General features: G+C 46.2%; 1 protein-coding gene across 2 annotated transcripts in view; it reads right to left on the bottom strand.

Moving 5' to 3' along the window:
* Window positions 1-15,549, bottom strand: part of ANK3 (ankyrin 3) — a 367,935-nt gene that overhangs the window by 91,727 nt on the left and 260,659 nt on the right. For both annotated transcript variants that reach the window (XM_075534954.1, XM_075534955.1), the window contains one exon: window positions 14,629-14,731. In XM_075534954.1, the coding sequence (XP_075391069.1) occupies window positions 14,629-14,731 (103 nt within the window). The remainder of the gene's footprint in view (window positions 1-14,628; window positions 14,732-15,549) is intronic.

The raw sequence follows: 15,549 nt of genomic DNA, 5'->3' as shown, positions 1-15,549 counted from the left end.
AAAATATACTTCCTCTTTGGTAATTACAGTAAATTACCTATCCTTAGTACTCTTAGAAACATGTACCGGTGACATTAATTATTGAAACAAATTAGACCGCACAAAAGTATCACTGCCATCATGCACTATTTATGGAGGCAGGAGGGTGCCAGCCCACAGGGAATCCTTTTCCAACCCCTGTACTCTTGCAATTCTTCGTTGCTCTGCCAATGTCTTCCATACTTGGTGAAAACAAAAGTGTCAGGTATCTCATAATGTGTCTTCAACAGTAACAGTTAAAGTGATGTTTTTAGGTGCCAGAGTAATTTAAATTTATGAGGATCCCCACCCCTCCCCTCCCAGGCTTACAGGCAGACCTACTCCCTAAATTTTTACAACCTGAACACAGGCGCACAAAATTCTCCTGCTATGGTACAACGTTCTAAATATAAAACAAAGCAACACCCTTAAACTATGGTTTTACCAGGTCTTGAGGACGATAACCCCCTATTAGAACAGCCAGTCCACAGAGAGGACCACATGGCCAGCCCTATTATGGTGCATGACGTCCCTCACTGATCCATGACCCTGCGGGGGTCAGCCGTGGAGACACAGTGTGGGAACTGCGCCTGATCGGATCCTGCCACACGGAGGCAAAGCACTGGGGGAGTGCAGCAGAACAGCAAGGGAATGGAGCGGCAAGGTCCCCAGGGAATGCTGAAAGTGGACTTTGGGGCCAGGGCGTGGTGCCCCAACAGACTGGACTGGAAAACACTCCTAAGGGCCAGCAAACGATCCTTGAACTAACTACAAGCTTTTCTTTATTGTGTTTTGTTTGTTCTTTGTCAGTAGTTTGTCGCCCTTGTTTTGTTGTATATTGGTGCTTGGTTTTGCTCTGTCTTGTTTTCGTGCATGTTATTATCTCTGCAGGTCTGTCTAAATAAGGTAGGCTGGATGAACTATCTGGAGGAAAAACAACAGGACCGACAGTTCTGGGGGGGCATGGGATAGGAGGAGGTGGGGGGAAAGGAAGTGGTGTTAACAAACCCAGGGACAAGGAAACAATAAGTGATCCAAATTGGTTGTGAGGTGGGTGTGGAGGCCTGATAGGGCATGATCAAGGGTAATGTAACCAAGAGGAATTGCTGAAACGCAGGTGGGGACTAAGCATGATAGTGGGACAGGAGGAAAGTCAAGGGAAATAGAGGAAAGAGCTGGGAGACAAAGGGCATTTATAGAGATCTACATAAAGACATGTACATATGCAAATATATTTATATATGAGGATGGGGAAATAGATCTATGTGCCTATACTTATAGGTTTAGTATTAAGGTAGCAGAAGGATACTGGGCCTCCACTCAAGTACTCCCTCAATCCAAGAATACTTTCTTCTATTAAATTCTATGATGCTCACTTTCCCGATACAACACGCTGAAGACAAAGCAGGTAAATAAGCAAATGTGGTGAAGAAAGCTGATGGTGCTCAGCTATCAAAAGATATAGCATCTGGGATCTTAAAAACTTGAAGGTAAACAAGAAGCCATCTAGCTAAGAAGCAACAAAGCCCACATGGAAGAACACATCAGCCTGTGTGATCACGAGGTGCCGAAGGGATCAGTTATCAGGCATCAATGAAAAAAAAAAGCATTGGGTGCACACCTCCATGATACGATCGCTGAGGACAAATGGGTGCATAAGCAAATGTGGCAAAGAAAGCTGATGGTGCCTAGCTATCAAAAGATAGCGTCTGAGGTCTTAAAGGCTTGAAGGTAAACAAGTGACCATCTAGCTCAGAAGCAACAAAGCCCACATGGAAGAGGCACACCAGCCTGTGTGATCACGAGATGTCGAAGGGATCAGGTATAAGGCATCATCAGAACAAAAAATCTTACCATAGTGAATGAGGTGGGAGTGCAGAGTGGAGACCCAAAGGTCATTTGTCGGCCACTGGAAATCCCCTTGCAGAGGGGTCTAGTAGAGATGATGAGCCAGTCAAGGTGCGATGTAGCACTGGTGAAAAATACAACTTTCCTCTAGTTCCTAAATGCTTCTCCTCACCCCCCACTATCATGATCCGAATTCTACTTTGCAAGTCTGGCTAGACCAGATGCTATACATTGGTACAAAAAGGAACTGGAAACCCAGGGAATCCAGGGTGGATGATCCCTTCAGGACCAGAGGTGTGAGTGGCGATACTGGGAGGATGGAGGGAGAGTAGGTTGGAAAGAGGGAACCGATTACAAGGATCTACATGTGACCTCCTCCCTGGGGGACGGACAACAGAAAAGTGAGTGAAGGGAGATGTCGGACAGGGCAAGATATGGCAAAATAATAATTTATAAATTATCAAGGGGTCATGAGGGGGAAGCAGGGAGGGAGGGGAAAAAGGAGGACCTGATGCCAGGGGCTTAAGTGGATAGCAGATGTTTTGAAAATGATGAGGACAATGAATGTACAAATGTGCTTTACACAATTGATGTATGTATGGATTGTGATGAGTTGTATGAGCCTCTAATAAAACGATTAAAAACAAGAGAACAAAGAATAAAAAAGTTTAACTTGCAAAAAGAAACTATGGTTTTATAGGTAGCCTACATTGGCAGCTTCATTTCTAAGCTGCTGATCTCTGAATACTTATTCCTACACTAGCGTCGAAGTGTGAAATGTGAGCCATTATTTTGGTCATTTGATCTCTTGACTGCTATTTCCATGAACATTGACTGTGGGTCCAAGCAACACAAAAACAATGACAACTTGACTTTAATCTTTTCTCCATTTATCATGTTACCTGGTGGTTCAGGTGTGAGGATTTCATCTTCTTTGCATCAAGTTGTCATCCACACTGAAGGCTGCAGTCCTTGATCTTCATCGGCAAATGCTTCGAGTCCTCCTCACTTTCAGCAGGCAAGGTTGCATCAAATGCCTATTGCAGGTTGTCAATAAGCCTTCCTGTAATCCCGAAGCTGCGTTTTCCTTCATATAAGCTGGCTTCTCTGATAATCTGCTCCGCATGAAGGCTGGATGAGTATGGTGGGAAAAAGCAACCCTGACACACACCTTCCCTGATTTTACCATGCAGCCTGCCCTTATTCTGTTCTTGCAACTGCCTCCTGACCCACGCGCAGGTTCTGCATGAGCTCAATGAGGTGTTCTGGAATTCCCATTCTTCTCAAGGCTGTCCACAGGTAGTTGACATCCACATAGTCAAATGTCTTTGCACAGTCAATGAAGCACAATCAATAGCTTCGTGGTATTCGCAATTTGAGCCAAGATCCATCTGACGTCAGCCATGACATCCCTTGTCCCATGCCTCTTCTGAATTGGGCCTGCATTTCTGGTAGCCTCCCGTCAAGGTAACGCTGCACCTGTTGGTGGATGAACTTCAACAAAAATTTTACTTGCACGTAACCTCAGTGATATTGTTCTATACTTTGAGCATTCTGTTGGGTCATTTTTCTTTAGAATGGGTACAAATATGGATTTCTTCCAGGTAGGGAACCAAGAAACTGTCTTCCTTTTTTTGTTGTTGTTGCAAATATGAGAGAGCTCCCAGTGCTTGGTCAGCTTGTTGAAATATTTCTATTGTTATTCCATCAATTCCTGGCGCCTTGTTTTTGGCCAGTGCTTCCAGTGCTTCATCCTTCCTTCCATGTCATTGTGTTCTGTTGATATGCCACCCCTTGAACCAGTTGAGTGTTGGCGTGTTCTTTCTGGTAGAGTGACTCTGTGCATTCTTTCCATCTTTCCATCTGCATGGCGTAAATCTGCTACATGAGACCTCTTTGTAATGTGTTGAGAAGCCAGGATGTTACTTTGCTGACTAAGGTATGCCTGCCAAGCCAAGATAGTTTAAATTGCATCATATGTATGCGAAAGTTGGATCTTGAATAAGGAGGACTAAAGAAGAATCGATGTATTTGGACTAGAGTGTTGGCAAAGAAAATGAAAAGTGCTGTGACTGCCAGAAGAACAAAAATACCTGTCTTAGAAGAAAAGAACCAGAATGCTCCTGAGAGGCCCGGGTGGCAGGACCGCGCCTCATGCACACTGGACGTGTTATCAGAAGAGATCCGTCCCTGGACAAGGACATCGTGCTTGGTAAATTGGAGGAGCAGCCAAAAAGAGGATGACCCTCAACGAGATGGATGGACACACGGCTGCACCAATGGGCTCCACATGAGAGCAATTGTGAGGATGGTGCCAGCTCAGGTAGGGTCATTCTGGGTCAGAACCAGCCCAACGGCACCTAATGGCAACTTAGTTTAATAAGTAATACAAATTTCAAAATGCCTACATGTTACCGGACCCAGCAATGACAGTTCCACTGAAAAGCTTTATCTCCATTTCCAAATTAGGCATATGGTGGGTGTAGACATTCAATTAAAATGTATGCACATGCCTGTCATTAAACCAGTGTTGTCGTGGAATTATAATAAGGTCCCCTTCCCAGTGCAAAGTCTTTCATATTTTCATAGGACTCTGTATCATTACCTCCCTTTGTAAAGCCTGACAGTTTGCTGGGAAACCCTATAAAAGTACTTCACACCATGGCCTGGTGGAGACCATGCATTCATGGGGCAGGGAACCTGTGATGGTGGGAGGTGGGGTGGAGGTGTTGCTTGGCTAGGCTGCAATTCTCAGTGTTGTGTGGAGTCCCCATTTTGTAATCTGATGCCATTATCCTCTGTGGCGTGTGTACTAAATCCTGGCCTATGTGTTAATGAGGCAGGAATTGGCTGTTAATGAGCATTAGGTTATGTTTGTTAATGTGACCAACTAGGGTGGGATATACACAAGCTACCCCCCTTACTCACGCCATCACAGTGGCCTGGTGGTTGTGCACTGGGCTGGGATGGGCAAAGTCTACAGCTTGAAACCACCAGCTGCTCTGGGGGAGCCAGTTGGGCTTGCTAGTCCCATAAATTTATAGTTTTTGAAACTCACTGGGGAAACTCTACCTTGTTCTACAGGGTTGCTATGAATTGACGTCCACTCAATGGCAGTGAGTTTGGTTTGGGTGAAAGGAGAGCCAGGCAGAGAGAGGGGACTGACTAGCACCAAGAAAGAACAGCCAGGTGTGAAGCATGTCCTTCAGTTCCCAGGGTTCCTGAGCTGGGAACCTCCTACGCCCGGGACACACAGAGCTTTAAGAGAGCTAAGGCGAGAGAGAGCAAGAAACGGTGGTAAAAACACAACAGTAGCAGGGCCAGCAGAACCAAGCTTTCTGGTCCACTGAGTGAAAAAGCTGAGTGCCTTTGGGCAGGAAGTCTGCTGGCAGAGTAGGGTGTCTCCTGGGCACTTATCTGTGGCGCTAACGAGCTTGTAATACTTGCCTGAATAAGGCAGAAGTTGTTTCAGTCCAAGAGGTTCGAGGAGCTGTGGGTCAGGGAGACGCCTACAGGCACAACAGAGCAGAAGCTGTTTTGGATAAAGAACTGTATCCTGATTCTTTCCTGATCATGAATTGCAGCCCGATACTTCCCTAACAACGTCCATGGCTTTGAGTACTCTCTGTGAGTTGTGTGTGTCTAACCCAACAAATGATCAAACCCAGCAGCCCAGCAGCAGGCTGTGGGTGGGACAGTTGGTATTGAAACTGTGCTGCTGTTTTAAAGGTGAACTTGATTTTAAAAAAACAAAAAAAGGTTGGTGAGGAGAGATGTCAGAATCAGCTGTCAGCTTTGGGATGAAACTGATGGGGGATTTGCATTGCCCCTCATAAAGCAAGAAGAAGTCAGCTGCCTTACCACACCCTTTTTTAGATGATTTCATATGCGGAAACTGAAATTTGGAGTGATTTTAAAGTTTTAAAGTAGTATTCTCTAAGCAAAGAGGCTTCCACAGTTCTCTGCTGGCAATACCAAGCCAACATCCAGCATTGGGTAGTTGTGATAAAAACTACTTTATGGAAAGATTCACACTGATTTAATAAGGCCTTCTACTCTCATGTCAAAAATCATATGAATAAGCATATCATTTTTCACCTTCGACGTGACATCAAGGTTACTTTTAAAAATTGCACATTTTTCAGGAGAGTCCAAAGTCTGACTAATGATATCATTGTCTCCAAGAGCTTAATATTTTCCAAAAATAGTTTCTCACTAGCCCTATTCATCAGAGGAAAGAGGAGAGCAAGTACACACTGGCCGTGCACACGAGGACACCCCCACAGGCCCGGGTCTGAGAATAAATGTCCAGGCAAGGGAGAAAAGAGGCAGGGGTAAGGGTCAGCCCAAGAGCAGGCCATCCTCTGGGTTGAGGCACCCATTAGGGCCCAGGGATAGGGCTCTGCAGGCTCCTTGGGTGTCAGTCTGATGTGCCCGGAAGGTGCTCTCGACAATAAACCGGCGCTCCTCACACGCGGACAGGCACAACACTCGGGAGGCTTCACATCACAGGCCCACAAGCAAAACCCAGTGCATGTGACCTGGACGACATGCTGGTGACCCGGACGACCAGGATTTAGATGAGTAATCTCTGGATGACGTAACCAGTCTGGGAGCTCAAAAGAGCAAAGGCGTGTCAAGGGGAGCTTCACCTTGTGGCCACACAGCAGAACACACCAGGGCAGAGCCAGCCCAGGCGGGTGTCTGAAGTTCCTCAGAACCAAGAATAAGATGACTTGGGGTCTGCATGACACTGTGCCACTACATAGTCCTGAGAGCCATAAGTCACAAAACTCACTGACTCTCCATTTCTGCAATAAGGTAAAGGGAATGCAGGGTCCCCAAGAAGCAGGAAAGCGACTTCAACCCTAAACGACTATGCAGGCAAAACCAGGACCCCGGATTCCTTGTGACGGCAGATAACTTACTTCTCAAGTTTCGGCAATATTGCATCTTTTTAGCATAGCAGGTCTATCCTCTGACATCCTGTGGGGTAAGGCAGAGGGGCAGCAAACCAGGCCTTCAAAGAGATGGATTGGCCCAGTGGCTGCGGACAATGGACACCAGCACAGAAATACTGGAGACGGGACAGCGTTGTCATTCTGTTGTGCACAGGGTCACTACGAGTGGGAACTGACTAGATGGTGCCTCTAAACAACAACAACAATGTGCCTTCTCACAACAATGTGACTACGGGGAGAAGCCAGGCTCTCCACTGGATTAGGAAAGAGTAACTCGGAGTTTCTGCCCCTGACAAATAGTGGTCCAATCAGAGACTCTTTCTGGGTTTACCTGTTTGACTAAGATCGGCCATACCTTGCTCAGGAGAGCGGCAGCCCGCTACAGCGAAGACCATTGAAGCATCCACCAGAGCCAGGCACTCTCTTAGATTTACCACCTCGTCGCTGTTAGCCTTGGACAAGTGTAACCAACTCCAGTCTCGGAGTCTGTACAGTGGTCATGCTAACACCTATCCCAAGGTGGCTTGAAACATGACATGAGAGGACTCGCTGAAGAGAAAGTGGCGGCAAACACCGTGCATAATTCTAATGCTGATGTCCCCCCCAGGGCCATCAGGGAACTGGCAAATTGTGATCATTTAGTACCAGGAAAGGATTCCTTCCTTTTATAATTGGGTTTTGTAAGTAAGAAAACTCAATTCAAGCAGCAATGTAAAAATCAACAAGGAGACTGACACAGAGAAAGAAGGTCTTTTGTTGTACTCGCCCTCACCTGTAGATGCCTTTAAACTCAACTCTTATGACCCTTTAGACACTGATAGCTGTTGCACTACCTTAAGCAGCTTTCAATACCAACCTGGCTGCCTTAAAAACACAATCGATAATCTCAGACAGCAATCTGTGACAGGTGCTGAGTAGCTCACCTGAGTAATGCTGGCCGGGCACTTTGGAGGGAGCGAGCGGGGGATTAAATGTCACTAGCCTAAGGCGCTATCTTCCAGGGGACTCTCTCTAGCAACTCTCTGATCCACGGCTGGCTACCTTTGGCCACACACATTTCTAAACTTCTCGTAGGAAGTGGCGTGAGGGAAGCAAACAGAAAGGTTCATTTTCTGCTGGGCTCTGGGGAGAGGGAGAGGAAAGGAGCTGAGAGATACAAGAGGAACTGCTGAATAATTAGCAGTCATCCTTTTAGATTTTTCTATTCTCTTCTATTTCTGATATAATTAATAGTTGCCTAGATCTTGAAAAAAAATAGTTTTTCTTGAAGAGCCTTCAATTTCTGTGCATGCGACTGCACGTGTGCACACCAAACCCTTTACTGTGCAGTTAATTCCAACACAGCGCTGCCCTACAGTACAGAAACCCATAGTTTCCCAGGAGGCAATATTTACAGACGCACATGGCCTCATCTATCTCCCAAGGAGATGGATGAAAACTGCCAACTTTTCAGTAGGCAATTGAGCGCTTAACCGTTGCACCACTAAGCCTCTTTCAATGTGCACCCCACCTGCTACTCTTTCAAGTAGTACGTAGCATAGTACTGGACTAAATGCACATGATATCATTCTTAGCTTCACAGAAACAGAGTCCAGTGCAAAGGAATCCGAGTACTAGGCCAGGACATCCATGGGAAGCATTATGGGACAGAAGATGTCACAGCTGCTCAGGTTACAAGGAGGCCTCCGATATCCAACATGGAAGTGGGTCCTCAGTCAAAAAGCATAAGCCTATGCATTTGCCTCGATGGTATGTTGGTTTAGCCCTTCAAGCCGACACCCATCGTCCCCTCAGGCATAACCCAAGTGGGAAAATCTGGTATGCAAGGGGAAGTGTGGAAAAGGGAATCCATCTCATTGGAGAGAAGGCGGGGGTGGGGTGGTGCTGCCCCATTGCTCTCTTTGTAAACACACTGTCCCTACATGGAAAGTGGCCAGTCTGTAGTGACAGATCAGCAAGGGACTCCTTTCTAAACAATTTGCTTGGAAACACCCAGTTCAGAGCTCAAAGTCATAATATCTGCCTTCCTGTTATGTTGTGAACCTCGTGACTGTTCCTAGAGAGAGAGAGCAGACAACCATAGCATCTTGTGGCTAGGTGGCACTTTATGATGACATTAGACTTGCTACATTGTCCTTGATATGTGCTTGCTCATGCCTGACCACCACCCACAGCAAGGACAGCAATTACAGAAGCACACATCCAACTGGCTGACGACAGCCTGTGAAGGAATGGAGGAGATGCTGAGATTGGCCACAGGCTCCGAGAGAGAGAGAGAGAAAACCCTCAACCACAGCTGGGTCCAAGTGCACACAAGCTGGTCGGAATCTCTTCAGCCTGGATTCTCCCATCGAGGCTGGATCACTTGCCTGCAAGGCTCGCTCCTCCTGGTAACCCTTTCAGACTTAGAGCATCTTTCGATCTTAGTGTCCCCAAAGCTTAACCAAAACCTCAAATTTGAGGTTTCTTAGGCTGGCTTAGAACTCGCTTTGCCCCTCCATCCCTGTCGTCCAGGAAAAGGAGTGCCCTGGTTAGCCACACTTGGCTCCCGCACTGAGAGGCGAGGAGGGATCGCATCTCCTTCAAAACTATGACTAAAGAATAGGCTGCGTGGGGCTATGTCAATCAGATTCCACTAAAGAGAGAGCAGGAGAAAGCAGGTGTGTGCAGGCAAAAACAAGGCATGTCCACTAAGAGACTGCTGCATTTCGCCCATCTTAGAGTATTGAATTAAATTATTGAATTAAATGTCTCTGCGGACAGGAGACACTCCAATTTTACAGCTACTTCTAGTCATTCAAAGCAAGTGCAAGGCACTGATTCCGAAATCCATTACCACCGAGTGGGTTCCAACTCATAGTGTTTCTTCGGGGCAGTTAGCATCACCCAGTTGGTAGTCGAACATTCCCCTGGGGGTGCCACCAAACCCCACAACCAAACCCATCATGACTGAGTTTACTCCAATTCCCAGTGCCTCTCATATTAGGTTTCTGGGGTTGTAAATCTTTACAGTAGCAGGCAGCCTCCTCTTTCTCCCGTGGAGCAGCCGGTAGGTTTGAACAGCCAACCTTGTGGTTAGGAGCCCAATGCTTAACTGACAGTACCACCAGGGCTCCTAGATTAGCCTACCAAATAGCTGGTGGTTTCTCTCAGTCACAACAGCTACTCCATATCAACCTATAGGGCAACTCTTTCCATAGCTGAGAGTCCCACATTGTTTTCCTAACCCCTGGCTGAATGTTATCTTAGTTCTATTTCAAGCATGCTAAATAAGAAAAATAAGAACTTACTGTTAGAATTAGAGAAAAATATAATGAAGGCACAAGTCTAAATACACTCTTTCCAGCTACAAAATCAACCCAGATGACAAAGTACAGGGTTCTGGAGGACAGACCCTCTCTTCCTCAGATTGCCTTCTTCCCCGCCTGGAGAATTTGCTCCCCAGTCAAAAGGCAAACAAACAGCCTATACAATTGCACAGCGGAGCTGCTAGACCAGGTGAACCTGGTGCCAGGGTCCCATTCTAAAGCTGACGTTTACCAGCGCTGTCCCCAGGAGTGAGTTACTTAAGCTCTCGGGGCCTTAGTTTCATATATTTTTAACAGGGCTACAAGCATCTCAGAGGACTGTTGTGAAATGCCAGTAAGACTTGTAAAACATAGACTGGTGCCTGCGCATAGGAGCTGAGATTCTAGCAGCTTTCGCCACCACCATAAGCATTATCAACTGTACCTCCCCTGACACAGAAGGCAGCTGAAGCACAGTAGTCCAGCCTAAGTCAGTCAGCCAATCTAGCTTGACCATTCAGCCATTACATAAGCCCCACCACACTGTTGCTTCCGTCATACTTTCCAAAGAAAGGGCAGCAGCAGACTGCCACACTCATCCCAGACCGCCAGACTTTGGTTTCGAGTATTCCCTTGATTTATTAACTCTCACTCGGCGAGCCTGCTTCCAACCACCGAGATGCTCGAAGACAGCCTTCTACGCGCACACAGGCCAGACAAATACGGTCCATGCTGACTTAACAATTTAGACTCTGGTCAGAACTGCTTTAGGCCAGGGGTTTCTCATGACAAGTGCATCTCCGAATCATTCTCCGAAACTCTGACAAAGAGGCTCTGATTCCACGGGCAACTTGTCTTTAAAAGAGGCACGGGATTCTGACATCCTTGTCTATCTAGGGTGAAGAACTCACACGATTCTAATCAGAGGCTCTCCCGTCCTGGGTGCATTCACATACCCCATGGGCAGCCCCCACCCCAAGCCCAGTGACTCCGGACCTAAACAAGTCTCTTGAATAGCTTTCCAGGTGAGTCTCAAGAGCAGCCAGGATTCGGGATCTGTTAAATGATGACACCTTCTGATTTAATACTGATTCTATTCACATTTATTTTCAGAAGGCTGTCTACAGGTGGGGAGCCCTGGTGACGTTGGGCTGCTAACTCAAGGTCAACAAGGTCAACATTTTGAAACCACCAGCTGCTCCAAGGGGGAAAGATAAGACTTTCTACTTCTGTAAAATTTACAGACTCTAAAAGCCACAGGGTCAGTTCTATTTGGTCCTGTAGATTAGATATAAATCAGAATGGAATCTATAGCAGTTATCCCCACGTGACTCAGTTAACAGGTAGATCAGAAGGTCAAAGAATAGAGGTCCTGGAAAACCCAATGCCACAGTAAAAACAATCCACTCTTGACTACATCAGGGGCGATTCAAGTGGTTTAGGCACTCCCCAGTCCCACCTGTGGTTCATCTTCCCCATCCCCCACCGGTGGTGTCCACACCTGCCTGCCACCACCCCAGGCTTCCAGGGAGAGGGGTACAAACTGAGCTAATCATCCTGAGTCTCCACTATACTTTAACTGTGGTTAATGTGCAAACTGATTAATCAGCACCAGGATAATCAAGAGGCAACTGGGCTGCGTATGGGGTGAGGTCTAGTCAAGGAAAAAAAGTTAATTTCAAAAGGCCTAATAAATATTAATCCTCGACCTTATTTGTCAGAGACTTCAATTGGGTAGTGACAGGATTGTTGAAAACCCGCTAGTAAGATATACTAAGCATATGACTTTTTCTATGCTTTCAGGTAAGAAAAAAATCACTATGCAGAAACACTATTTTGAAATGTACACGATACAAAGCTAAAACAGACATGCGTGTGATGTACAAGGCGTTGGGTGTAATTCTGAAGTAAGTACTCATTGGCTCCCGTCTGGCTCAGTGTAACTTGGGTCCTGCTTCCTGTCCTCTCTAATAGAGGAGACCCTCACCGCCATCGAGTCCACGTCCACCCTCTAGGACAGGGCAGAACTGCCCGTGAGTTTCTGAGATGGTCACTCTTCACAGGGGCACACACCCTAGCTCTTCTCCATGGAGCAGCTGGTGGTTTAGAACTGTGGACCTTGTGGATTGCAGCCGAAAGCTCAGCCACTGCACCACCAGGGCGCCTGTGAATGAGAGGCTAGGAGCTACAATTGTGAGTGCACACACCCCGGTCAGAATTTCTTTTCCTGATTCCTCCGAGTTTTGATTTTGAAGATGTTTGTGCCAATCAGTAGCACCCATATGCCTTCCACAGATCCCACAACGAACACCGACCTTTTGCTCTCGCTCGGTACACCCACACACTTTTATTTTTCTGGGCCATTTGAAAATAAATTTCTTGTTTTAGGATTCCTTTATGTCTAAAAACTTTGGAAATCTAAGTTCTTAGAACAGGGATAGTCTCCTGAATGGCTTCAATGCTATTATGAGTAGGAAGAAAAGCAGTAATATCCAATATATAATCAAATGTGCCCAATTGTCCTTATACTGTCTTCCCCCTTCAAATCCCAAAATGCTTATGATTTTCAATTCCTTGGTGGCTTTATCGTGGACTTGAGTGCCCATGAGTAATAGGATGTAATTTTCCTCCCCAGGGAAGGCCCGTCAGGCCGTGGAAATAACACGCTGCGCTCATAAAAGTGCCTGCTCTTTCGGTAGCTATCCTTTTAAGCTTCACTGACAAAGGGTTTTCAAGACAATCTCCTCTCTCTCTGCCCCTACACGGTCACCATCGGTATGTGCAACCTTCAAGAGGGGCTGTGGAGATGAAGGAGCGGCGGCGCCAACGAGAGACCATCACCACCCTCCCAAGGTCCTTTTGTTGTTTATCCCTCTCAGAAATCTGTGGTACCTCAGTAGGCAGGTCTTGGGAGCAGCTAAAAGGTACTGGTGTGAAAACTCTCAGAAGCCTCGCCGCAGCCTGGCAGCACGGCCAAGATGTTCTATCTCAAGGCTGAGGTGCCGAAGGTGAGGGTAGAGCACTGGTGGAGGTGAGGGTGATGTTAGCTTACTCCTCTCAGGGCTTCACCCCAGAACAAGCATGTAGTGTTCAGAAATATAAACGTACACTGTTCATAATGAAGCACATCAGGGACTTTTCATCCCTTATAGAGTGGAACTGCCACCGATCCCCAGGGAATTCCTTTTTACCTGCATCTCCCAAGTTTTGCAGGGTTCTTCTAGGACCCCAAGCACAACAGGGATCTCTGCACTTGTACATTTGATCAATGTATCCACTACTGGATCCTTTGAGTTGGGAACAGGAGAAGAGCAGGCTCACTAGCGTCTAGGATAATTAATGACCACAGTCACCTGAGTGGAGTTCTTCAGGAAATCTCCCTCCTCTCTGACCCAGATGTGCTAGGCTTGTACTGGCGAAGGCGATACGAAGCTGGCTGGGCGACAATTTACACCCAAAGGCTGAGAGCGTCATTATCAGAGACCAGTGCTTTCTCTACAGCTAGCACCCGCTCACACTCATCATGTGCTACCATACCTGTAATCATGTGATGAAAGGTTGCATCTAAATACTGAATAATCATTGCATTAATCTCTGAGAGACATGCTTGCTACGCTGTTATCATAAAAAGATTTACTATAGGGCCTTGCCAAGCGCAATGCACATTTGTATGTCTGGAAGCTGGCATCTAGACACGGTATGGCTGTCCATTGCTTCATATCTAAGTGGCTACAATACATGACTGCCACTTATTTATCTGCTCCAGTCTACCATCGTTGTTCATGAAATAAGTTCAGGGTGTTTCATCTATTATTTATCTTGTTCAAATGCCATATGCCACCTCCAGAATTATGAGACTTCTAGTTCAAACAATCTTATTATCCATCTCAAAATCATTACTGGAAATATTTGAAACCAGATATTGCATGCTTCTAGAAAAATTAACCCTCCTGGGTCTACATGTTGCTGGGCCTGCTTATAAACCCTCAATAGTAATGCGAACACAATTACTAGAGGGGAATAGACCACACAACACAGATGAATGTAGCAGAGATTGCAGAAGAGAGCAAACTAGCATCCCTGTCTGGAGAGCAGCCGTCTGTTTGAAGGGGCGGGCTGAAACACATGTCATCTTAGTAATTACCTGCAAAACAGTTCCAGCAAATTCCAACATGCATTTACTGTTTGCTTAGTAAAGTCAAACATTCACACATATATGCCAGCGACTTTAGCTACCCTTGTTTATCGTTTCTTTTCCAAAAAAAAGTATACTCCATTTGACCCAGTGATAAGAAAAGTATCTGCGCCTTCGAAAGTCCCTCTCTGAAATGCTGAAAAACTCACCTGCTGAAGAGAGGGGTGTCTCTGTACCATTCGACTGGCGAACACCGAGTCACAAATGCAAAACCAAACAGGCAGAAATACCGTCTCTCCCACGGAGAAGCCCGAGTGTGAGTCAAGGACACGGATGCAAAGTTTAACCATGGAAGAACGTATGTTGAAAGAATGCCTACCTGCTCTTTGGACGGCACCAGGAGCTCCTCAATCATCATGCTGTCCCGGGCGTAGGAGCTTCTGTTCAGAGTGTAGGACCTATCCGAACTGAAGGAGCGGAGGCTGTTGCGTGACAGTTACCCATTCAACATGGCGGATGATGATGGGGTGATAACAGAAAATTAGTGCATGCAACTTAGCAACAGGCAAGGATGGCTAAAAATATCAAACAAGGTTCATCTTCAAAAGACACATTCCAAAAGCAAATCCTTTATGTCTGAGGAAATCTCTCAGGTGTAGATAACCTCATCATCAGGTTTTGTTTAAAATCGGGCCAATTGGTGTTCAATTTGAGGCAAGATGAAATGCCTGAACCACTTTGGATGTGTCACAGCAGCAGGTGAACCAACATGACAACTGAGAAGAACCAGATGCTTCTAGAAATTTTAATATTTTCCTAGGGTAAAACTGTACATCAGACTTTCCTCTCTGACCCATATGTGCTAGGCTTGTAGAAGCAAAGGGGATATTGTCTGTTTTACATGAAGCTGTTAATAAGTCTTTGGAAGAGATATACTTTAAAACACGAGTTTACAAAAACCTTAAGAACCAAACCTACCACTGTCAATTCCAACTCACAGTAACATAAGAGGGAAGAGTTGAATGGTTCTGGAGAGTTTCCGAGCCTCTGTCTTTACAGGGATGGGCAGCTTGGTCTTTCTTCCACTGGTAGCTGGTGAGTTTGAACCACCAACCTGTTGGCTAGCAGCCCAGTGTTTAACTCACTGTGCCATCAGTCATCAGAGGTCCTTATACAGCTTATCCAAACTCACTGCCATCGAATCAATATTTACTCATGGCAACCCTATCGGGCAGGATAGAACTGCCCCAGTGAGTGTTTGAGACTGTAACTCTTTATGGGAGAAGAGAGCTCTTTCTCC

This window comes from Tenrec ecaudatus, chromosome 16 (genome assembly GCF_050624435.1).
Source record: "Tenrec ecaudatus isolate mTenEca1 chromosome 16, mTenEca1.hap1, whole genome shotgun sequence".
Taxonomy (NCBI): Eukaryota; Metazoa; Chordata; class Mammalia; order Afrosoricida; family Tenrecidae; genus Tenrec; species Tenrec ecaudatus.
Note: the sequence above shows the minus strand (reverse complement) of the source record. Positions and strands in the feature narration are given on the sequence as shown.